At 37.9% G+C, this 24,224-nt stretch overlaps 1 protein-coding gene across 4 annotated transcripts in view; it reads left to right on the top strand.

Moving 5' to 3' along the window:
* The window catches only part of UACA (uveal autoantigen with coiled-coil domains and ankyrin repeats), a 101,127-nt gene that overhangs the window by 63,679 nt on the left and 13,224 nt on the right, over positions 1 to 24,224 (top strand). For all 4 annotated transcript variants that reach the window (XM_088025129.1, XM_028100330.2, XM_088025130.1 and 1 more), the window contains exons 6-13: positions 8,312 to 8,382; positions 8,486 to 8,592; positions 11,046 to 11,227; positions 12,372 to 12,409; positions 15,339 to 15,407; positions 18,696 to 18,803; positions 19,293 to 19,325; positions 19,837 to 19,935. In XM_088025129.1, the coding sequence (XP_087881255.1) occupies positions 8,312 to 8,382; positions 8,486 to 8,592; positions 11,046 to 11,227; positions 12,372 to 12,409; positions 15,339 to 15,407; positions 18,696 to 18,803; positions 19,293 to 19,325; positions 19,837 to 19,935 (707 nt within the window). The remainder of the gene's footprint in view (positions 1 to 8,311; positions 8,383 to 8,485; positions 8,593 to 11,045; positions 11,228 to 12,371; positions 12,410 to 15,338; positions 15,408 to 18,695; positions 18,804 to 19,292; positions 19,326 to 19,836; positions 19,936 to 24,224) is intronic.

Raw genomic sequence — 24,224 nt, 5'->3', positions numbered from 1 at the left:
GGAGACAGCGCCACTCTCCACCATAGCACCTTTACTACTGACTTTACTGGTTCAATATACTATAGCTCCAGAATTTATTATGCTTTACATTTTATCATTCTTATTTTTAATTGGGCCTGAATGGTTGTTAGTTTTACAATTCCTGAATTAATGTATTCAGTTTGTTTCTTTTTTTAAAAACTGATTCTATATTTTATATAAAAGACTTGCTGGATTAAAGACAGCAGAAATGAAAATTTATTTGATTTTCTTATGTGTTTTATTCTGTGGAATTTCACACACACACAAAAGAATGCTTTGTCAGTACTTTTTGTGGCTAATAATCTAGTCTCGACTCATAATAAATACAGGGAATATTTATTAATAATAATATAAAAACTTTTAATAAAAACTCATGGGGAGTTGAAACACAATCCTATTTTATGATGTTAACAATAATTTTTTTTCCTAATACAAATATGAACTCTAGTGTTGGTTGGAGAAGAAGCAGTGTGTGGTTTTACAATTAATTTTCAGCAAAATGACCCTGCTTTGCATCATCAAAGGCAGACATTGCAATTTCTGATTTTAAAAGGAAATATGAATTATATGAGTCAAACCTTTTTTACTGTGACTCATCTATAAAGACCTGAATATGATTCATTTAAAAAAAAATTGAGCTAACCCTTCAAGGATCAAGTCAGTTGTAGCCACATTTAAGAATATATTATAAGTAGAAAATTTAATTTTTTTAAAGATTTATTTATTTATTTATTTGAGAGAGAGAGAGAGAGAGAGACACAGCGAGAGAAGGAACACAAGCAGGGGGAGTGGGAGAGGAAGAAGCAGGCTCCCCGCTGAGTGGGGAACCTGATGTGGGGCTTGATCCCAGGACCCTGGGATCATGACCCCAGCAGAAGGCAGACGCTTAACGACTGAGCCACCCAGGTGCCCCTTGATTTTTATTTTATTTTTTTAAATTTTTTTATTGTTATGTTAATCACCATGTATTACATCATTAGTTTTTGATGTAGTGTTCCATGATTCATTGTTTGTACATAACACCCAGTGCTCCATGCAGAATGTGCCCTCTTTAATACCCATCACCAGGCTAACCCATCCCCCACCTACCTCCCCTCTAGAACCCTAAGTTTGTTTTTCAGAGTCCATCGTCTCTCATGGTTCGTCTCCCCCTCCGACTTACTCCCCTTCATTCTTCCCCTCCTGCTATCTTCTTCTTTTTCTTTTTTCTTAACATATATTGGATTATTTGTTTCACAAGTACAGATCTGTGATTCAACAGTCTTGCACAATTCACAGCGCTCACCATAGCACATACCCTCCCCAATGTCTATCACCCAGCCACTGCATCCCTCCCACCCCCCATCACTCCAGCAGCCCTCGGTTTGTTTCCTGAGATTAAGAATTCCTCCTATCAGTGAGGTCCTATGATACATGTCTTTCTCTGATGGACTTATGTCACTCAGCATAACACCCTCCAGTTCCATCCACGTCCTTGCAAATGGCAAGATCTCATTCCTTTTGATGGCTGCATAATATTCCATTGTGTATATATACCACATCTTCTTTATCCATTCATCTGTCGATGGACATCTTGGCGCTTTCCACAGTTTGGTTATTGTGGACATTGCTGCTATAAACATTGGGGTGCACGTACCCCTTCGGATCCCTACATTTGTATCTTTGTGGTAAATACCCAGTAGTGCAATTGCTGGATCGTAGGGTAGCTCTATTTTCAACTGTTTGAGGAACCTCCATACTGTTTTCCAGAGGGGTTGCATCAGCTTGCATTCCCACCAACAGTGTAGGAGGGTTCCCCTTTCTCCACATCCCCGCTGACATCTGTCGTTTCCTGACTTGTTCATTTTAGCCATTCTGACTGGTGTGAGGTGGTATCTCATTGAGGTTTTGATTTGGATTTCCCTGATGCTGAGCGATGTTGAGCACTTTTTCATGTGTCTGTCGGCCATTTGGATGTCTTCTTTGGAAAAATGTCTGTTCATGTCTTCTGCCCATTTCTTGATTGGATTATTTGTTCTTTGGGTGTTGAGTTGGATAAGTTCTTTATAGATTTTGGATACTAGCCCTTTATCTGATATGTCATTTGCAAATATTTTCTCCCATTCTGTCGGTTGTCTTTTGGTTTTGTGGACTGTTTCTTTTGCTGTGCAAAAGCTTTTTATCTTGATGAAATCCCAAGAGTTCATTTTTGCCCTTGCTTCCCTTGCCTTTGGCGATGTTTCTAGGAAGAAGTTGCTGCGGCTGAGGTCGAAGAGGTTGCTGCCTGTGTTCTCCTTTAGGATTTTGATGGACTCCTGTCTCACATTTAGGTCTTTCAACCACTTGGAGTCTATTTTTGTGTGTGGTGTAAGGAAATGGTCCAGTTTCATTCTTCTGCAATGTGGCTGTCCAATTTTCCCAACACCATTTGTTGAAGAGACTGTCTTTTTGCCATTGGACATTCTTTCCTGCTTTGTCAAAGATAAGTTGACCGTAGAGTTGAGGGTCCATTTCTGGGCTCTTGATTCTGTTCCATTGATCTATGTGTCTGTTTTTGTGCCAGTACCATACTGTCTTGATGATGACAGCTTTGTAATAGAGCTGGAAATCCGGAATTGTGATGCCGCCAGCTTTGCTTTTCTTTCTCAAGATTCCTCTGGCTACACGGGGTCTCTTCTGGTTCCATACAAATTTTAGGATGATTTGTTCCATTTCGTTGAAAAAAGTGGATGGTATTTTGATGGGGATTGCATTGAATGTGTAGATTATTCTAGGTAGCATTGACATCTTCACAATGTTGGTTCTCCCAATCCATGAGCAGGAACATTTTTCCATTTCTTTGTGTCTTCTTCAATTTCTTTCATGAGTATTTTATAGTTTTCTGAGTACAGATCCTTTGTCTCTGGTTAGATTTATTCCTAGGTATCTTATGGTTTTGGGTGCAATTGTAAATGGGATCGACTCCTTGATTTGTCTTTCTCCTGTCTTGTTGTTGGTGTATAGGAATGCCACTGATTTCTGTGCATTGATTTTATATCCTGCTACTTGACTGAATTCCTGTATGAGTTCTAGCAGTTTTGGGGTGGAGTCTTTTGGGTTTTCCACATACAGTATCATATCATATGCAAAGAGTGAGAGTTTGACTTCCTCTTTGCCGATTTGGATGCCTTTGATTTCTTTTTGGTGTCTGATTGCTGTGGCTAGGACTTCTAATACTATGTTGAATAGCAGTGGTGAGAGTGGACATCCCTGATGCGTTCCTGACCTTAGGGGAAAAGCTCTCAGCTTTCCCCCATGAGAATGATATTCGCTGTAGGTTTTTCATAGATGGCTTTTATGATATTGAGGTAAGTACCCTCTATCCCTATACTCTGAAGAGTTTTGATCAAGAAAGGATGCTGTACTTTGTCAAATGCTTTTTCTGCATCTATTGAGAGGATCATGTGATTCTTGTTCTTTCTTTTGTTAATGTATTGTATCACATTGATTGATTTGCGGATGTTGAACCATCCTTGCAGCCCAGGGATAAATCCCACTTGTTCGTGGTGAATAATCCTTTTAATGTACTGTTGGATCCTATTGGCTAGTATTTTGGTGAGAATTTTTGCATCCATGTTCATCGAGGATATTGGTCTGTAATTCTCCTTTTGGATGGGGTCTTTGTCTGGTTTTGGGATCAAGGTAATGGTGGCCTCATAAAACGAGTTTGGAAGTTTTCCTTCCATTTCTAGTTTTTGGAACAGTTTCAGGAGAATAGGTATTAATTCTTCTTGAAATGTTTGGTAGAATTCCCCTGGGAAGCCATCTGGCCCTGGGCTTTTGTTTGACTTTGGGAGATTTTGGATGACTGCTTCAATTTCCTTAGTGGTTATAGGTCTCTTCAGGTTTTCTCTTTCTTCCTGGTTCAATTTTGGTAGTTGATACATCTCTAGGATTGCACCCATTTCTTCCAGGTTATCTAATTTGCTGGCATAGAGTTGCTCATAATATGTTCTTGTAATTGTTTGTATGTCTTTGCTGTTGGTTGTGATCTCTCCTCTTTCATTCATGATTTTGTTGATTTGGGTCATTTCTCTTTTCTTTTTTGATAAGTCTGGCCAGGGGTTTATCACTCTTGTTAATTCTTTCAAAGAACCAGCTCCTAGTTTCGTTGCTCTGTTCTACTGTTCTTTTGGTTTCTAGTTCATTGATTTCTTTTGGTTTCTATTTCATTGATTTCTGCTCTGATCTTTATTATTTCTCTTCTCCTGCTGGGTTTAGGCTTTATTTGCTCTTCTTTCTCCAGCTCCTTTAGGTGTAGGGTTAGGTTGTATATTTGAGACCTTTCTTGTTTCTTGAGAAAGGCTTGTATTGCTATATACTTTCCTCTCAGGACTGCCTTTGCTGTATCCCAAAGATTTTGAACAGTTGTGTTTTCATTTTCATTGGTTTCCATGAATTTTTTAAATTCTTCTTTAATTTCCTGGTTGACCCATTCATTCTTTAGTAGGATGCTCTTTAGCCTCCATGTATTTGAGTTCTTTCCAACTTTCCTCTTGTGATTGAGTTCTAGTTTCAAAGCACTGTGGTCTGAAAATATTCAGGGAATAATCCCAGTCTTTTGGTACCGGTTGAGACCTGATTCGTGACCTCGGATGTGATCAATTCTGGAGAATGTTCCATGGGCACTAGAGAAGAATGTGTATTCCGTTGCTTTGGGATGGAATGTTCTGAATATGTCTGTGAAGTCCATTTGTTCCAGTGTTTCATTTAAAGTCTTTATTTCCTTTTTGATCTTTTGCTTAGATGATCTGTCCATTTCAGTCAGGGGGTGTTAAAGTCCCCCACTATTATTGTATTGTTGTCCATGTGTTTCTTCACTTTTGTTACTAATTGGCTTATATAATTGGCTGCTCCCATGTTAGGGGCATAGATATTTACAATTGTTAGATCTTCTTGTTGGATAGACCCTTTAAGTAGGATATAGTGTCCTTCCTCATCTCTGATTACAGCCTTTGTTTTAAAATCTAATTTGTCTGATATAAGGATTGCCACCCCAGCTTTCTTTTGGTGTCCATTAGCATGGTAAATGGTTTTCCACCCCCTCACTTTCAAGGTGGGGGTGTCTTTGGGTCTAAAATGAGTCTCTTGCAGACAGCATATTGATGGGTCTTGTTTTTTAATCCAATCTGATAGCCTGTGTCTTTTGATTGGGGCATTTAGCCCATTTACATTCAGGGTAACTATTGAAAGGTATGAATTTAGTGCCATTGTATTGCCTGTAAGGTGACTGTGACTTTATATTGTCTATGTTCCTTTCTGATCTATGGTGCTTTTAGGCTCTCTCTTTGCTTAGTGGACCCCTTTCAATATTTCTTCTAGGGCTGGTTTCATGTTTGCAAATTCCTTTAGTTTTTGTTTGTCCTGGAAGCTTTTTATCTCTCCTTCAATTTTCAATGACAGCCTAGCTGGATATAGTATTCTTGGCTGCATATTTTTCTCGTTTAGTGCTCTGAAGATATCTTGCCAGTCCTTTCTGGCCTGCCAGGTCTCTGTGGATAGGTCTGTTGCCAATCTAATATTTCTACCATTGTAGGTTACATATCTCTTCTCCCGAGCTGCTTTCAGGATTTTCTCTTTGTCTCTGAGACTCGTAAGTTTTACTATTAGATGTCGGGGTGTTGACCTATTATTATTGATTTTGAGAGGGGTTCTCTGTGCCTCCTGGATTTTGATGCCTGTTTCCTTCCCCACATTAGGGAAGTTCTCTGCTATAATTTGCTCCAATATACCTTCTGCCCCTCTCTCTCTTTCTTCTTCTTCTGGGATCCCAATTATTCTAATGTTGTTTCGTCTTATCGTATCGCTTATCTCTCGAATTCTGCCCTCGTGATCCCGTAGTTGTTTATCTCTCTTTTTCTCAGCCTCTATATTTTCCATCATTTGGTCTTCTATATCACTGATTCTCTTCTGCCTCATTTATCCTAGCAGTTAGTGCCCCCATTTTTGATTGCACCTCATCAATAGCCTTTTTGATTTGGACTTGGTTAGATTTTAGTTTTTATTTCTCCAGAAAGGGTTTCTCTAATAACTTCCACGCTTTTTTCAAGCCCAGCTAGTATCTTTAAAGTCATGATTCTGAACTCTAGGCCCGACATTGTACTAATGTCCGTATTGAGTAGGTCTCTGGCTGACGGTACTACCTCTTGTTCTTTTTGCTGAGGTGATTTTTTTCGTCTTGTCATTTTGTCCGGAGGAGAACAGATGAATGACAGAACAGAATGCTAACAGGTTAACATCGTCCCCAGCAAATATAGTGTATACAAATCAGAAAAGACCTGAAACCAGGGGAAAGGAAAGGGAAAGAAAGAAAAAAGAAAGAGAAAAAAAAGATAAAAACAAAAACAGAACAATACAAAAAAAGCAGAATATGATCAAATATGTTCAGGCTAGTGCATAGATCAGTGCCACACACTAGATTTTGGGCGTATTTTGGTCTGTTAGAAAAAAGTGCCTCCTAAATTTTAAAGGATGAAAGACATATATGTACAAAATAAGGGTTGATACAATGAAGGGATGGAAGATGACTGTAAAGATGAAAATTATAAAAGATTTTATAAAAGGAATTGATAAGATAAGTTGTTTGAAAAAAGAAAGAAGATTTAAAAAAAAAAGGGAGAGAATGTGATCAGGCAGGAGACTAGAACAAAGCCATACACTAGTGATTTAGGGTATATTTTGATCTGTTAGAAGAAACTGTATCTCAAAATTTTAAAGAGAGAACAACTTATATATATATGCCAAAAATAAGGGTAACTAATATGAAGGGATAAAATATGACTCTAAAAATGAAAAATAAAAAATGTTTTTTTTAAAAAAGGGATTGATAAGATGGTTGAAAAAGGGAAAAAGAAAAATTAAAAAAAAAACAGTTAAAAAATTAACTTTGATGAACTAATGAATCATGGTAAAAAAAAAAAGCCATGAATTCTATGTGCAGTATTCCCCTAGCGCTGGAGTTCTCCCGTTGTCCTTGATTGGTAAACTTGGTCTTGGCTTTCTGGCTGTTCGTGCTGATCTTCTGGGGGAGGGGCCTGTTGCTGTGGTTTCCAAATGTCTTTGCTGGAGGCTGAATTGTCTCCGCCCTTGTCGGTATGGGCTAAGCAAGCTGCTGGGGTTTGCTCTCAGGAGCTTTTGTTCCCTGCAAGCTTTCGATACAGCTTTGGAGGATCAGGGCGAAAATGGCCTCCCAATCTCCACCCGGAGGAGCTGAGAACTCGGGGCCCCGCTCCTCAGTGCGCCCCCAGAGAAAAGCAGTCACTCCCGTCTCCCTGGTCTCCTGCCGCACTCCGTGCTCACCCGGCCTGTGACTGAGCGTTTGTATCTCTGGCCCCCGACCCCGTGTGGAGTCTCCAAACCCAGTAGATCCCTGCGGTGCGTTCCCGCGCTGCTCCTCCCCGGGGGAGAAAGGGGAGTCTCCCCGGCTCTGCCGCTTGTTGGGTCCCTGCTGAAGGAGCAGTGGCCCGACTGTGTCGCCAATCACGGTTTATGGCAACCCCGAGCTGAGAGCCCGCGCCTCGGCTCCGTCTCTGCAGCCGGCTTCCCCGCTCCGATACCTGGGAGCTCTGCCGCACTCAGGCACCCTCGGTCTTTCTGTGACCCCGAGGGTCCTGAGACCACACTGTCCCAGGAGGATTCCACCCCCCCCCCCCCCCCCCCCCCCCGCTTAGCCACTGCAGCGACGTCCCTCAGTGGCGCCAACTTCTAAAAGGTCCGATTTTGTGCTCCGCTCCTCTATCACTTGCCAGAAGCGGCTGATGGAGGTCCCCTCCCCCGCCGTCTATCCTCCCGAATATCGCCTCAGATTCATTTCTCCGCATGTCCTACCTTACAGTAAGTGGTCGCTCCTCTGTTCAGAGAGTTGTTGCTACTCTCCTCTTCGATCTCCTGTTGAGTTCGTAGGTGTTCAGAATGGTTTGATCCCTATTGAGCTGAATTCCTGAGACCAGATGAAATCTAGGTCTCCTACTCTTCTGCCATCTTGCTCCGGCCCCTGATTTTTATTTCTACGTTTACACTTAGGGTAGCAGTATATTGTCTTCTGCAAGGGTAGCAATATTCCTTGGTCCCAGTAAATTGTGTAACATTTATAAAATGATCTGGTCTAACCCATTTTCTAAAGTCGGTGCTTATTATGCTAAACTGAGAGTGGACGATGTGAAGCTTGGTAGTTTAGAAATTGAAGAACTTATGCCTTATATGGACGTAGCAAATCACCGTGTGTCTTACCAACAGATGTTCACCATTTATCATTTTTCTTTGTTCCTCAAAGCCATGGCAGACTGTCCTTCCAGCATACAGCTGCTTTGTGACCATGGGGCCTCCGTGAATGCCAAAGATGTGGTAAGTCCGTTTATGTTTATTGTCATTTCAACTCATGTACTCTAACTTTTATGTTTTGCGAGATTTGTTGTCTTAATGCTGTTTTATTTTTCTTGTTGCTTAGGATGGGCGGACACCACTGGTTCTGGCTACTCAGATGTGTAGGCCAACAGTATGTCAACTGCTGATAGATAGGGGGGCGGAGATTAATTCCAGAGACAAACAAAACAGGTAATTCTTTTTATCACAGCTCCGTGGACACCAGCTGGATTCACAGTGACTCTGAAACTCTGCCGCTGTGACTTGTCCTTTCCATCCCCCTTTGGATCTCTCTTTCCTTGGAATTAGCATCCACTTTTGTTTTCTTTCTCTTTTCCCCAGAGTCTGATGAAGGAAGAAGAGGGAAATAAGGGGAGATGACAGGGTAAATGTGGAATACAAAGCAGTGATTAGAGCCTGTGTTCAGGTTAGAAAACCGAAGAAAGAGGAATTCTATCCCAGTTATTTATTTTAAAGCTTTAAAACAATCTTTAATGAAAGATGCACTCAGATAAGAAAATGAGGGAGAACAATAAAAAAATCCCACTTTCAGTCTGCTTCTTTGTTAGTGAATCTTTTGAGAGTAAAGGTTCTTGGATGTCCTGGAGCTTGATGTTTTTCGGTATAGACTTTCTCAGTGTGTTGTTTCTCCTTACCCTGCCTGGGCGTAGTGCTATCTCCTTCTCTGAAACCAAGTTCATTTCCACACCCTGAGGTTCCCTGCATTTATTTTTGCTTCTGTGTTCCATGTCATTTTAGTTGGTGTGCACTAATACTTTCTCTCTGTAGCTCTCCCCTTGCCCTCCTCTAGGTCCAGTGTCTCGTGGCACTGCTATTATAATTCTCATGTTCATGGTCCCAGGGTTTCCGACAGTGATGCGTCTGAAATACATCCCATCTCCTAGTGGGAGCATTACAATAATTATAACAAATTTTTGGGGTTTTGTAAATGATTACTAGTAAAATTACTAGTAAAAATTGACTTAACTTTATTCTTCTAAACATGTATCCTATTTTTTTGTAGTTCACTAGAATTAGATAGGTATAAAAAAAAGTCCTTAGATGTCAATTTTATAGTTCTACTTGTTTTTATTTTTCAGACCTCTCAAAGGAGGAAATTCTTAAGCAATTAAGTCATTAATGTGATTATTAAGGAAGTGGCTTTTTTGCATTACTTTGTTTTTGCAGATACTGTAATCTGGTTCCAAGCATGACTAAGAAAGTTGGGTTTAAAAATAAAGTTTAGGATCAGAGAGTGATGATCTGGTTGATCCATGTATAATGCCTTATTTTTTTTATAGATCTTATGTTTTCCCAAGCATTTTGGAATACCACACACACACACACACACACACACACACACACACACACACACACACAAATGATGAGGTATGGCAATGTGTATTAAATAGGCTAGGTAGCAGACGGCTTTAAAAATAAATTAAAATGTGGGGCCCTTGGGTGGCTCAGTCAGTTGAGTATCTGACTCTTGGTTTTGGCTCAGGTTGTGATCTCAGGATTATGAGATCGAGCCCTGTGTCTGGCTCCATGCTCAGCATGGAGTCTGTTTAAGACTCTTTCTCCCTCTCCCTCTATACGCCCCCCAACTCATGCTCTCTTTCTCTCAAATAAATCTTTAAAAAAAATAAGTTAAAATCTTATATTTAAGAAGAAATTAAAAATAAATTAAAACTCTGTATTTTTTCCTTATCTATAACATTTTTTTCCCTAATAAAAAAACTTCGTTGGTGGTGCCCGGTGTATATAAAATTGTATTCCAGGAACTATTGCGGAGTATAAAAGAGAAATAGGATATACATAGAATAAAAGCAAGAATCTGTTTTCTTATGAAATCCAATATTCACAAAGACTGTGTTAGATATAGGATAAGTCACTTCATTTCATGAGGTATTTTTTGGTTTCCTCAGCAATAAAAATAGGAATGGGACAAAATAATTTCAAGGGTCCTTCTAAATTTCCATGACGATTCAATTGCTTAATTGCATTATTGCTATTTTTATTGTTAAGTGTTTCAGTGCTGATGATCCTGTCAAGGCAGAATAAACCAGTGGTCCATGATAATGGGGATAATTAAGGAAGGTTTATGGAGGAGGCAGTTTTTAAAATTAAGTGTGAAGATGTGAAGGTCTCCAGTTAGGAGAAGGAAAGCTCTTTTAAGGAGAGAAATCAGAACTGAAATCGGATTTTTGTTTTTGAGTAGAAGGGATTCGTTGAAGAGGTTTGCATGATGAGGTTCACTTCATGAAGGGGCTTTGAATAGTTTGGGTTTAGAGCTGTAGGTTTTGGGCAGATGGGGTAACAGTATCAGTGATGGGAGATTTTTGTGGTAATTTACTTGTAGAACATAGAAATACTGGAGTAAAGGAGGTTAGTTTGGTAGTAGAAGCAACATATGTATGTAAGTGAGTGATGCAAGGTTTTTAGCTCTGCAAACTAAGACAGAAAGCAAATGTCTTTATAAATGTGATGAAGTTAAAATAGAAGATAAAAATAGGAAGTAAAATATAACAAGTATGACTTTTTAAAGTTATATCTATTCTTTAAGAAGGGGGCCTCTGGCAGGTTTCTGAAATATTTTCTTGGGTCTTTCTCAATGTCCTTTATGCTTCTGTCTTCCCTCTTAGAACTGCTCTCATGCTAGGTTGCGAGTATGGTTGTAAAGATGCTGTAGAAGTCTTACTTAAAAATGGTGCTGACGTAAGCCTGCTGGATGCCCTGGGCCATGATAGTTCTTACTATGCAAGAATTGGGGACAATCTGGACATTCTAACTTTATTGAAGACTGCGTCAGAAAATACCAACATAGGTAGGTAGCAAAGTAGCTAGAAAAGTCTAGCTTAATAGCAGCTTTTAAAGACTCAGATGGTGGAACTGCAGTTTATAAGAAGCAAAGCATTCCTTAATGCTACACATCATTGGTCTGTCTCCCTCTGTGCCATGGCTTTGTGTTATTTGTGTTGTGTAGTAGTCACTTGCTTTGAGGCAGTGCCTGTTGTGTAGATTGGCTAGTTTATCAAGTAAACTCTACTGTACTATGGAGTAGGTTAAGGAATGAGGAGAAAGAGCCCAATCAAGCGTGTTTTACTAATATATATATATATATTTTTTTTTTGATGAGGAGGGCTGTAGCACTTAGCTTTTATACTTAACAAAATTTTAAAGAAAGAATCATTGTTTGAACATGCATGTAAAATATTCTACCAGTATTTATCAGATAACCGTATCTAGTATTTTTCTATGTTTATTAAAGAGAAATATCCTTCCAGTCTTTTCCCTATGCAGGAAGGAATAGCCTTCTAGTCTTTTCCCGATGTGGGAAATTGAGGTCACTAGTAGTGAGCTGCAGATTACTTTTTGTGTAATAAATTTTGAAGGGTTTTCCCTCATAGATAAACATTTTGTCTATAGTATGATTTTTATTAATGCATAAAAGTCCATATATTTAAGTTTAATTGAATTAACCAATTTTCTGTATGTGTCATTTGTTTACAGTTTTTGCTAACATCCATAACAATTTAGTGACTGTCATTATGCATATATATTTTAGCACATTTTTATTATAGTCTTAGGACCAATTCCTAGAAATTGCATCATATATTTCAGGATATACCCATTTCTTTAAGCTTTTGATATATATTGACAAATTGCCTTCCACTTTAGGAGTGTTTAAATTTTTGTATTTTGCAACTGCCTCCCTTTCCTAGCATTGGATATTATCTCTCTGGATGTAATCATAACAAAAAAAAATAATAATTTCGCAGTTTGATAGGTAAACATAGGTCACTGTCATTTTAACTGTAAAGTAGTAAGCTTTAGAGGGAACTTTAAAACTGATTTCTTTAATGACTCAATTGTATAGTTAGGGAATTCAAAATCTGCAATCTACCCAAGGTAACCTGCTATTTTGCTGTTCCCCTTCCTCCTCTCTTTCTCTCTCTTTAAATCTTCAGGGAGAGAACTTTGGAAGAAAGGACCATCTTTACAGCAGGTACATCTTAATTTTAATTTTTAAAAGTTATATATATGGTACAATTTCGGTAAAGTGTTTACAGGTTAATGATTATACGTAGTTGTTTCACGTTTAAGTGCATGCTGTTCTCTCTGCCCAGTTAATCATGCCCATGTAGAATCCAGGTATTAAGATCCTGAGGCTTTGATGCAATCACTCAGTTTGAGACAGTGGATCTAAATGACAGTGATACAGTGAATGTATCCAATAGGATATAAATATCTTCCTGATTGCTGGCCTTGAGCCTCCGGCCCTTTCAAATGTGAGATAATGTACCTTGTTGAGATTCTTAAATGATGAATGTTAGCCTAGCAGGTCATAAACATAAACATTTCTCCCTTACTAATAGAGTGAAATGTTTACTGTTACAGAAAAATTCTTCCAGGGCCTTTAAGAAAGGAAGAAAACAGAATTCCAAACTGAATATATACTGTGATTTCAATACCACTGTTAATATTTTGCTTTCTTTGTACTTTTTTTGCCTTGTTGATATTTAAAAAGGACTTTGAAAAAAAACACAATATGTGAAAGAATTCATACTTTGCCCTAGTTTTATTATCAAATCACTATGTAACCCTGGTTTTGTGTCCCAGTCTCAGTAAATGTCTTGTTGTTTTTCCCTAATCTCTTCAGGTTAGCGTAAGTGGGGCTGGTTTACTGCTCTGTCACCATCTTGCTCAAGAGCTAGTGTAGGCAGCTTTCCTCTTCTGCTGGCTGTTTCCTTCCAGGCTTTCAGCTTTTCTCTAGTGAGAGGAACCTGAGCCCTTCCAAACCCTGAGGAGAGTAATCAGGTACCTTCTGAGAAATTCTGATCATCATTCTCACTGCACATCATTCCTTGACCTCTCACCAGAATCTGAAAGCTATATTAAAGCATGTTTTCCTCTCCAATCCATCAGAATTAAGTAATACATTCATGCCTGGGTCCTGTCTGCCATCACTTTGCCTTTCTATCTGGATCAGCTGTTTTTACCTTCTCTCCCATTCCTCAGACGACCTAAGTGGGAGTAGAGTGGAAAAAAAAATGCACCGTGTTATGTCTGTACCAGCTATCTTATATGGGAGCAGAGAAAGTGATTTCTGAAATACAGAGATATTTAAAATAAGGAATTATTGAATATTAATGTGGGAATGGTATTCTGTTTGGTGCTCCAGGAGTTATCTAAGTGAATACACAGAGTTAATATTCTGCTAGGAACAGTAAAACTCAGTATTTCCATTCTTTGTTGAATACCTTTTAAAATAGCTGCTGTAGATAGGATTTGTTACTGTACCAAGGGACATAGAGTCCCTGTAATCAGGAAGACTACAGTATAGTTTTAAAAATAAGACTTACTCAGTTGTTTGCCTAACAGACCTCTGTGGGGCACCTACGATATGCCACTTACTATTCTAGGTGCTGGCGAATCATAGTGTGCAAAGTTTCCGTCTCATGTTGCTCCCAGCCTGGTGAGAGAAGAGAACAATAAGCAAATGCTAGTGTTTAGTATCATAGCATCTGCTTTGAAGAAAAGTGAAACAGAATTAGGGGACGAATTGGGGAGAGGGCAGGAAGCTATTTTAGATGGCGTGGTCAGCAAAGGCCTCTCTCCGGAAGTGACATTGAGCAGAGGTGTGAAGGAAGCGAGAAGGGAGCCAAGGGGTTCTGTAGGAGAAGCCTTAACAGGCAGAGGGAAGGGCTGGTGCCAGCCCCCTGATGCAGGAGTATGTTTAACACATCCATGGGGCAGTAGACCGTCAGCATGGAGGAGTGATGTGCGCATGACTGAGGAGGAAAGGCGGGTGAGGTAAGCAGTTGCCAGATGATGAAGGACCCTCTGAAGGGAAGGCAGGGATGAAGGTAGAATGAGGAAATGGCTCAGACCCCACACAAAGAACAGTCCTTTGCTGGAAGGAATGAAGCTAGAAATGTAGTTTGGGCCAAGTCATGGATATGGAATATCTTTCTAATCGGACCTTGTCCCTCTAATTCTAAATCCAAACTCATTAGAATGATAGTTAAAACACTTGGTTAAACAAGACTCAACAAATAATACAAAACATTAAAAAATTTTCTTGGAAAATTAAAGCACTAGCTTTTTTTTTTTTTTTTTAAGCTCTCAAAAAGAAAGACCATAGCTTTCTAAATTATTATGTAGGTTTAAATGTCACTTTGGGCAAAAAAAAGGTTATATGCTCTCTTGTTTAATAATTATGTTTTTTTATTAAAGCAAATCTCTAGGCTGGAATAAGGTTTCAAAGCAGTAAGTGTACAAAACAGAACATGTACTGAACCAAGTCATTTAGAGATCTTTTACAGAGCTCTGGTCAGAGGGTTGTCTGTCTCTTTCTTACCATACCCTTTGATATTTTATCAGTGCTTAAAGAAATAAGTAATTTCCATATTTCTTTTCAACATTGATGTAACTCCCTCTCCTTTTTAAGTACTAGATTTTTCCTTTGGGAATGGTTGATGATGCCTTATAGTGCAACTTTAGTTTTGTGTCTAGTACAAATTCTACTTTTTAAATCTTGGTAACTTTAGTAAAAATAAATCCTTAACAGGATTTTAAATTTTATTATGTCTTCATATTTTAAAATAAATCATAGTTGATTTATGTAAAACCTGTAGTCCTTTGGGGAAGGTATGTGCTATGGTGAGTGCTGTGAATTGTGTAAGACTGATGAATCACAAACCTGTACCCCTGAAACAATTCATTATATGTTAATAAAAAATAAAAATAAAACCTATACTCTTAAAGATGCTTTCCACTTGGAGTTTTAAGTGCAAACACTGCCATCTTGTGTTACATACAGTAAAATTTCATGTTGGATAAGCAGCACATCCCTAAATGTTGCCTACCGAGGAAAATGTACTTTTCTGTATTTCCATACTTGCCAACCTGTGTTCTCTTATGTTTCACCAAAGCGAAATTTGCCATACATGCTAGATGAAGTAAATATGAAGTCAAGTCAGAGGGAGCATCGAAACATTCAGGTAAAAAGAAAACAAAAGGTATCTTCTTTGTAAAGTATTGCTGTGTTGTTTGTAGTGGGGTCCGGTGGGAAGAGAAGGAGCACGAAACATGGGGGAGATGAACAGGGGAAGGAGGGCAGCCTGCTATATTTTGTGATTCTGTTTTCTTGCCCAATCCTTTCTAAAAGAATTGACTTTTGACACGAATGTTTGGGTCATATTATCTTACAGAAAGTATTGTTTTAATATGTATTAGGAAGCAAATAATTTAACAACTTTACGTAACTTCTTATTGATTTAAATATATCTGTTTTGGGCCATAAATCCTAAATTTGTATTCATTTTAGAAAACTAGTATTAGTATTAGTTTTGCAATGAAAAATGATGGTTATTAATGTAAATAAATATGTTTGTTTTAATATAAGTATTTTTTATTTGATGAAAAATCATTTTGTTTAACCATACAATGTTCTGTGTTAATCAGTGTTTAAAAAATAATTATTATGTGGATTATGTCAGAGGAGGAAGATTCCATAATTAAATGGTTTATTTTATGACTGAAACACCATTAAAATATAGGTTGTATAGCTGTTTTCCATATGACAAGACAAAAGCATTTTATTTGGGCTTTTATAGTTTACTATGTAGTGTTAAGAAAGTGAACTCTAGCCCAAAATTGGAGCCTTAAATGCTTCATCAGAGCACTGAGATAATTAGGTATAGCAAAAAAAAAAATAAATAAATAAATTAGAACACTCCCATAAACTTGAGAGGTGTTAAGCAAAAGTTAAAATGGCATATTCTTCTGCTGTTTTCTGTTTCCAGGTGATGCTTTTGTTTACTGATTTTGTTAGAATCATGGTGGTTTGCTGTCTTGTATATACTTGTATTAATTAGATAGCATAGGACCATAAACTTCTATAAGCACACCTCAGAGATAATTGCAGTTCAGTCCCAGACCATTGCAATAAAGCAATTATTGCAGCAAAGCAAATATTGCCAATAAAGTGAGTCAAATGAATTTTTTGGTTTCCCAGCACATATAAAAATTATATTTGCATTATACTGTAGTCTGTATTTTTTTTTAAGATTTTTTATTTACTTAGAGAGAGAGTGAGCAGGAGAGAGAGCACACAAGTTGGGGGGGAAGCAGAGGGAGAGGGAGAAGCAGACTCCCTGCTGAGCAAGGAGCCTGATGTGGGGTTCGATCCCAGGACCCTGGGATCATGACCTGAGCTGAAGGCAGACCTTGACTGACTGAGCCACCCAGGTGCCCCTATACTGTAGTCTGTTAAGTGTGCAGTAGCATTATATCTAAAAGACCCCCAATGTATATACCTTAATTTAAAAATACTTTATTACTGGGGTGCCTGTCTGGCTCAGTCAGAAGAGTGTGTGACTCTTGATCTCGGAGTCGTGAGTTCGAGCCCCATGTTGAGTGTGCAGATTACTTAAATAAATATTTTTTAAAAAGAAAAAATTTTTTTTAAATAAAAATATTTATTGCTAAAATATTCTAGTCCTCATTGGCATTTTCAGTGAGTTGTCATCTTTTTACTGGGCGGGGGGTCTTGCCTTGATGTTGATGGCTGCTGACTCACAAGGGTGGTGAGTTGTTGAAGCTTGGAGAGGCTGTGGCAATTTCTTAAAATACGACAGCAAGGAAGTTTGCCGCATTGATGAACTCCTAACAAGTTTCCTTGGTAGCATGCTGTTTGATAGTATTTTCCCCACAGAACTCCTTTCAAAATTGGGCCCGATCCCCTCAGTCCCTCTAAGTTTATGTCATGTTCTAAATCCATTGTTGCCATTTCAGTAATCTTAATAGTATCTTCACCAGAAGTAGATTCCATCTCAAGAAACCACTTTCTTTGCTCATCCAAAGAAAGCAGCTCCTCACTCATTAGTTTTATCATGGAATTGCTAGCGATTCAGCCCCATCTTCAGACTCCACTTCTAATTCCAGTTCTCTTGCTATTTCCACCACATCTGCAGTTACTTCCTCCACTGAAGCCTTGAACCCCTCAAAGTCCTCCATGAGGGTTGGAATGCACTTCTTCCAAACTCTCGTTAATGTTGGTATTTTAACCTCTTCTCATTAGTCACAAATGTTCTTAATGTCGTCTGGAATGGTGAATCCTTTCCAGAAGGTTTTCAATTTCCTTTGCTCAGATCCATCAGAAGAATCTCCATCAAGGCGGCCATACATTAAAGAAATGTATTAAATACATTTCTCAATTAAACACAATTCTCTTAAATACATTAAGAAATGTATTTCTTAAATAATAAGCCTTGAAAGTCGAAATTACTCCTTGATCCATGGGCTGCAGAATGGATGTTGTGTTAGCAGCCTTCATAGAATTCATAGAAGAGAGTTAGGGCTTTGCTCTGAATTAGGCTTTGGCTTAAGGGAATGTTGTGGCTGGTTTGATCTTCTATCTAGATCACTAAAACTTTCTCCCTATCAGCTATAAGTCTGTTTTGCTTTCTTATCATGCATGTGTTCCCTGGAGTAGCACTTTTAATTTCTTTCAAGAGCTTTTCCTTTGCATTCCCAACTTGACTAACTGGTACAAGAGACCTAGCCTTTGGCTCTTTTTAGCTTCCGGCATGCCTTCCCCACTAAGCTTAATCATTTTTAGCTTTTAACTTAAGGTGAGAGATGTGTGACTCTTCCTTTCCCTTGAACACTTAGAGGCTATTGTAGGGTTGTTAATTGGTCTAATTTCAATACTGTTGTGTCTCAGGGAACAGGGGGGCCTGAGGAGAGGGAGAGGGATGGGGGAACGGCCAGTGGGGAGAGCGTCAGAACACATAGAGCACTTACTGGTTAAGTTTGCCATCTTAGATGGGCACAGTTCCTGGTGCCCCAAGACAATTACAGTCGTGTCATCAAGGTTCACTGATCACAGATCACCATAACAAATATAATAATAATAAAAAATTTCAAATATTGTGAGAGTTACCAAAATATGACAGAGACACAAAGTAAGCAAATGCTGGTGGAGAAATGGTGACGATAGACTAGCTCAATGCAGGGTTCCCTCAAACCTTCAATTTGTAAAAAACACAGTATTTGTGAAGCACAATATAGCAAAGCACAATAAATCAAGTATGCCTGTATATTACTTCTGACCTATAAATTTTAAGCCATTGAAATGTCATTGAAACTATTGTGTCTTTGGACTTAAAGCTGTTTTATTATATATGTATATATCCTTACATGATAGCAAACTGTTTTTAAAAATTTTTTCCATAAGAACTGCTCTTTTAAGGCTGGTCTGGCACCTGTTATCTTTACTATTTAAGGATCTGGAGATTGAAAATGAAGATTTGAAAGAGAGGTTGAGAAAAATTCAGCAAGAACAGAGAATATTACTGGATAAAGTCAACGGTTTACAACTACAGCTGAATGAGGTAAATAATCTACATAATATAAAAAAATTAAAAAATGTTTTACTACCAGTAATCATCATCAAGTGCCACATCAAGTCATGGTGCTAGATGCTGAAGGAGGTACAACCAGGTCATTGTCCTTGAGGAAAGTTCTGTCTTCCTGGGATCTTTACGTGAAACTTTCGGTGTCACATATAGGAACAGAAAATACTGTTGGTTTACGGTAATAGCAAAGCACTGAACTATAGTTGGGGCTATGGGATTGGAAAGTAGGAGCTGATAATGGATGGGTTCTCAAAAGAATCAAAGTGCTTCTGAACCTGGTCAGTGAGAAGAATGAGTGACAGCTCAGACCACAGAATTGGTCTCATCCAGAGACATTTTCTCCTTATATCCTTGTTTCCAATCTTAAAGATATGTGCCAGCCTTTTACAAAGATATTCACTGAGCTCATGCCTTTAAAAAATAAGCTTTGAATAATGGAAATACATTTCTTCCTTTTGAATTTAGGAAGTAATGGTTGCTGATGATCTGGAAAGTGAGGTAGGATGATAAATTTTACTTTAAAGCTGTAAAATGTTATGTAAATTGAAGATGATATTGCAGTAGAGTTTTGAGTCCTGAGTTGAGATGGGGATGAGGATTTGATTTCTGGTTATTGCTTAAAGGGAAAATCAAAACCTACATGTGACTATAAAAATACGTTTTAAGGACATCGTGGGTTGTCATAAGCATTTTGTTGTTATTGCCTCTGAATGCCTCATTTTCTGTGAAACTTTTAACGAAAAGATTTTAAATTCTAAACATTGTAAATAAAACGTCTGAAAATAATAAGATTTGAAACATATGACAGAAATGTGAATTTTTCATAGTATTGTTTATATATATATGGTATATTTTATTAGTATATTTGTAAAAATTTCCAACTCTACTAATAGTTAAAAATACTAAAAAATCACAGCCATTCTAATTCACGTTTTCTGAAACATATTTTTAACCTAGTTAATCAAATCATGGAATGATTTTGCTCTGTATTTATTCCTTTCCATTTCAGAAAGAAAAGCTGAAATCCCTTTTGGTGGCTAAAGAAAAGCAACATGAAGAAAGCCTAAGAACTATTGAGACTCTGAAAAATAGATTTAAATATTTTGAGGTATAGAAAGCTTAACTAAATTCTTTCATATAATGTAAAATGGGCAGTGGTAAGGACCTTGGAGTCAGACTTGAATTTGAATGATTGCTTTCTTCTTTATTGTGTGACCTCAGGCAGTTTCTTTAAAGTCTCTGAGCTTGCTGCCACTTTCGCAAAAATTGGGGTGATCGTCCCTTTCTCCACAGAGCTGTGGCAAAGGTTAAATGAGACCACTGACTGACCTGCGTGGGCCTGGCATTCCCTTCCATACCCATTTCTCTTCCCTGGCTCACCTCTTTGTCTTTACTTTTACAAAACTTCACACTCATATCTGTAAATCTGCAATGTTTATGACGGTGAAAAAACAAAGCGTCATAAATGAATAGTGTATTTCCAGGATTATCTCAGAAAGGGTTTTGTGTATCTATGCATTAATTACAACACTCGGTTGAGAATAGTGTGTCGGTAAGGCTCAGCTTTGGTTGGATCAGTTAGCTCTTAGTTTTTCCAAAGTCATGGTATTTTTTAGAAATTTTTTATTGAAATACAGTGTACATTATAAAGTACACATGTTAAAGTGTATATGTTGAAGACTTTTCACAAGTCAGACACACCAAGATCAAGAAATAGAACATTCCCGGTACCTAGAAGCCTCCTGACACTTGCTTCCTGTCAGGACCCACATTTCCGGCACCAACAGTGACCACTCGCCTGGCTTTTATCTGCAGAGGTTTGTTTTGCAAGGCTATCATACATATTTTATAAATGTTGTTCATCGCTGGTGCCGCTGAAGAAGGTGGCTGATTCGTGTGAATCTTTTATCTTTACTGGGGAATATAACTCCAAAGTATGTAACAGAAGCGATTTTTTTTTCCTTTGGAGATGAAAAACATGTGCGCAGCTGTGAAAAAATGTAAAGACACAGGATGAATCTCACAGATGTAATGTTGCGTGAAAGAAATCAGACACAGAGTATATATTTCATGATTTCATTTTTATGAAACTTGGAATCAGACAAAACTAATCTGTGGTCACCGAGGTCAGAGTGGAGACCACCCTTTGGTGAGGGGTTACTGACTAGGGGCATGAAGAAGCATCTGAGGGTGCTGGGAATGTTCTCTGTCTTGATCTGGGTTGTGGTGACGTGAGGTATACACGTATGCAGATGCTTACTGCACCGTACACCTAACACTCACGTACTTTACTGCACGTGAGTTACGCCTTGATGCATGTTTGCATTGATATGACTGAATTCTGAAGATTATTCAGAAATAGAGGTTTATAAAGTAATGATCTAGTAGAGTAGCTTCTGTTTTTCACATTTGAAGATGTTTGTTTTTAAGCTAGTAGTGAAACTAGTAATAGCTAACATTTTGTAGCATTGTCCACATGCCAAGAAATGGCCCTGTGCACTATACACGTATTTTATAAACACATCAACTCTGTATGCTAGATCTTACTCTTATCTCCACTTTGGGAGTGAGGAGACCGAAGCACAGAGTAGTCTACCCATGAGGGGCTCTATTAAATAGGAAGTGGCAGGGCCAGAACTGGAACCCAGGTAGTCCGACTAGTTTTATGCTCAGAATAGCTTGAATGAGAAGATACAGATGTGCATATGGGATTTTTGAAATGTCTGCCAAAGTTGGATACCTATAATCGGGTACTATTTATGTATTGCTTTTCTTCTACAAGTGGACTCTCACATCTTAAGAATAACATGTTTTCTGTAGCTTTTGACAAACTTGGAGCCAAGTCTATAACTTTCAATGAGGTTATAATATATTGTAGAAAAATAACACATCTTTTCTTATAAAAACAACACATTTATTTTAGGAAACTGAGAAAATGTAGTTAAACTAGAAGCAGAAAATAAACACACCTATAATGCCAGCACTCTTAGCCCCTGACTTTCACTTTCACTTCATTTGTGCATGGCTTGTGTTACATACACATTCAACAGGTGGGAATACTGTTTTGTAACTTCCTTCACGTAGGCTAACGGGGACATTTTCACCAGTCGATACATATTCATTTTGATGAATTTTTATACTAGAAATGAGTTTTTTACTTTCAAGAAGAAAATTAGAGGGCGTACTTTATATGTGACCCCGTATTTATGAAAGCAGCCATTAAAAACTAAGAATGCATTATTTATAAATATTGAGTACTCACTACTGTATCATCTCACGTGCTAAGAATTCCTCATAAGCTGCCAGCAGAAATGCTGCATTATGTGCAATATATAACATGTAGGCAGTTCCCTTATGTTTATAGGAAAAATATGAGAAAATATGGTTGTTTTAGAACGAAGCTAATTTTATGTTACAACTCATCTTTCCATTTTTATTTGAGTAATCAAGTAAAGGTGATAAACCCAAACCAAGTTTTTTGAACTCCTTATGTGTGTAGGCCTTCCCCAACCCATATATGTCTAAGCCCATTTAGCAGCTATTACAAACTCTAGTATTCAATATTACATAGAACAAAGAGCTTAACTAAGTTTACAGACATTTTTTCCGTACCCTTGGAGCACTATGGATTAGTGGAGGTGGCATTAATTTAGTTATAGAACTGTGGACCATTTTTATTGTGGTCTCCTATACGAGTTTGACACATAGCTCTTAGTACTAATACACACAGATACACAGATGTGAACTACCTCTGCACATCTTTTTTTAAAAATTGAAAGTAGCTGACACACAATGGGACATTAGTTTTGGGTGTACTACATAGTAATTTGACAACTCCATACATTACGCTGTGCTCACCACCTGTCACCATACAACGCCACTACGATACTTTGACTGTGTTCCCTATACTGTACCTTTTATACCCATGACTTACTCATTCCATAACTAGGAGCCTGTATCTCCCACTCTTCTTCATCTGTTTTGTCCATTCTCCTACCTCCTCTCCTCTGGCGACCGTAAGATTGTTTTGTGTATTTATGGGTCTGTTTCTGCTTTTTGTTTTTTCATTTGTTTTGTTTTGGGATTTCACATAGGAGTGAAGTCATACAGTATTTGTCTTTCTCTGTCTGATTTACTTCACTTAACATAATACTCAGAGGTCCATCCACGTTTTGCAAATGGCAAGATCGCATCCTTTCTTAGGGCTAATATTCCTTTGTGTGTGTGTATATATAACACGTCTTCTTCATTCGTTCATTTATTGATGGACACTTGAGTTGCTCCCATATCTTGGCTATTTTAAATAATGCTGCTATAAACATAGGGGTGCAATATATCTTTTCAAATTAGTGTTTTTGTTTTCTTTGGGTAAATTACCCAGTAGTGGAGTTACTGGATCTTATGTTATTTCTAAATTTTTCAAGGATCCTCCATACTGTCTTCCACAGTGGCTGCACCAATTTACATTCCTACCAGTAATGCACAGGGTTCCTTTCTCTCCACATCCTTGCCAACACTTGTTTTTTCTTGTCTTTTTGATACTAGCCATAATGACAGGTGTGAGGTGATATCTCATTGTGATTTCAGTCGCATTTCTCTGATGATTAGTGATGTTGAGTGTCTTTTCGTGTGTCAGCCATCTGTATGCCTTTGGAGAAATGTCTATTCAGGTCCTCTGCCTACTTTTTAATTGGATTATTTTTTGGGAGTGTATATAAGTTCTTCCTATATTTTGGGTATTAATTCCTTATCAGATATATGATTTACAGATATTTTCTCCTACTCACTAGGTGGCCTTTATATGGTTTCCTTTGTTGTGCAAAGGGTTTTTATTTTGATGGGGTCCCGGCACTTTATTTTTGCTTTTGTTCTCTTTGCCAGAAGAGATATATCTAGAAAAGTATTTCTGTGGCCAATGCCAAAGAGATTATGGCCTGTTTTTTTCTACCAGTTCTACGGTTTCACATGTCACATTTAGGTCTTTAATCCATTTGGAGTTTATTTTATTCTATTTTATTTTTTTAACTTTTCACCTTTTTATTTTTTTAATTTTTAAAATTTAATTATTTTATTTTATATTATTTTATGTTTTATATTATTTTATTTTATTTACGTGTGTATTTTATTTTATTATGTGTAAGAAAGTGGTCCAGTTTCATTCTTTTGCATTTAGCTGTCCAGTTTTCCCAACATGATTTGTTGAGGAGAGACTGTCTTTTCTCCTTGCCTCCTTAGTCATAAGTTAATTGACTGTATAAGCATGCGCTTATACAGAACAGAGCTCTCTGTTCTGTTCTATTGATCTGTGCGTCTGTTTTTCTGCCATTACTATACTGTTTAGATTACTACAGCTTTGTAGTATATCTTGAAATCTGGGATTGTGATACCTCCAGCTTT

This window comes from Eumetopias jubatus, unplaced genomic scaffold (genome assembly GCF_037043125.1).
Source record: "Eumetopias jubatus isolate StellerSeaLion01/CBP00866 unplaced genomic scaffold, mEumJub1_p1.0 scaffold_7, whole genome shotgun sequence".
Classification (NCBI taxonomy): Eukaryota; Metazoa; Chordata; class Mammalia; order Carnivora; family Otariidae; genus Eumetopias; species Eumetopias jubatus.
The sequence above is the reverse complement of the archived record's forward strand: the minus strand, read 5'-3'. Positions and strand labels throughout refer to the sequence as shown.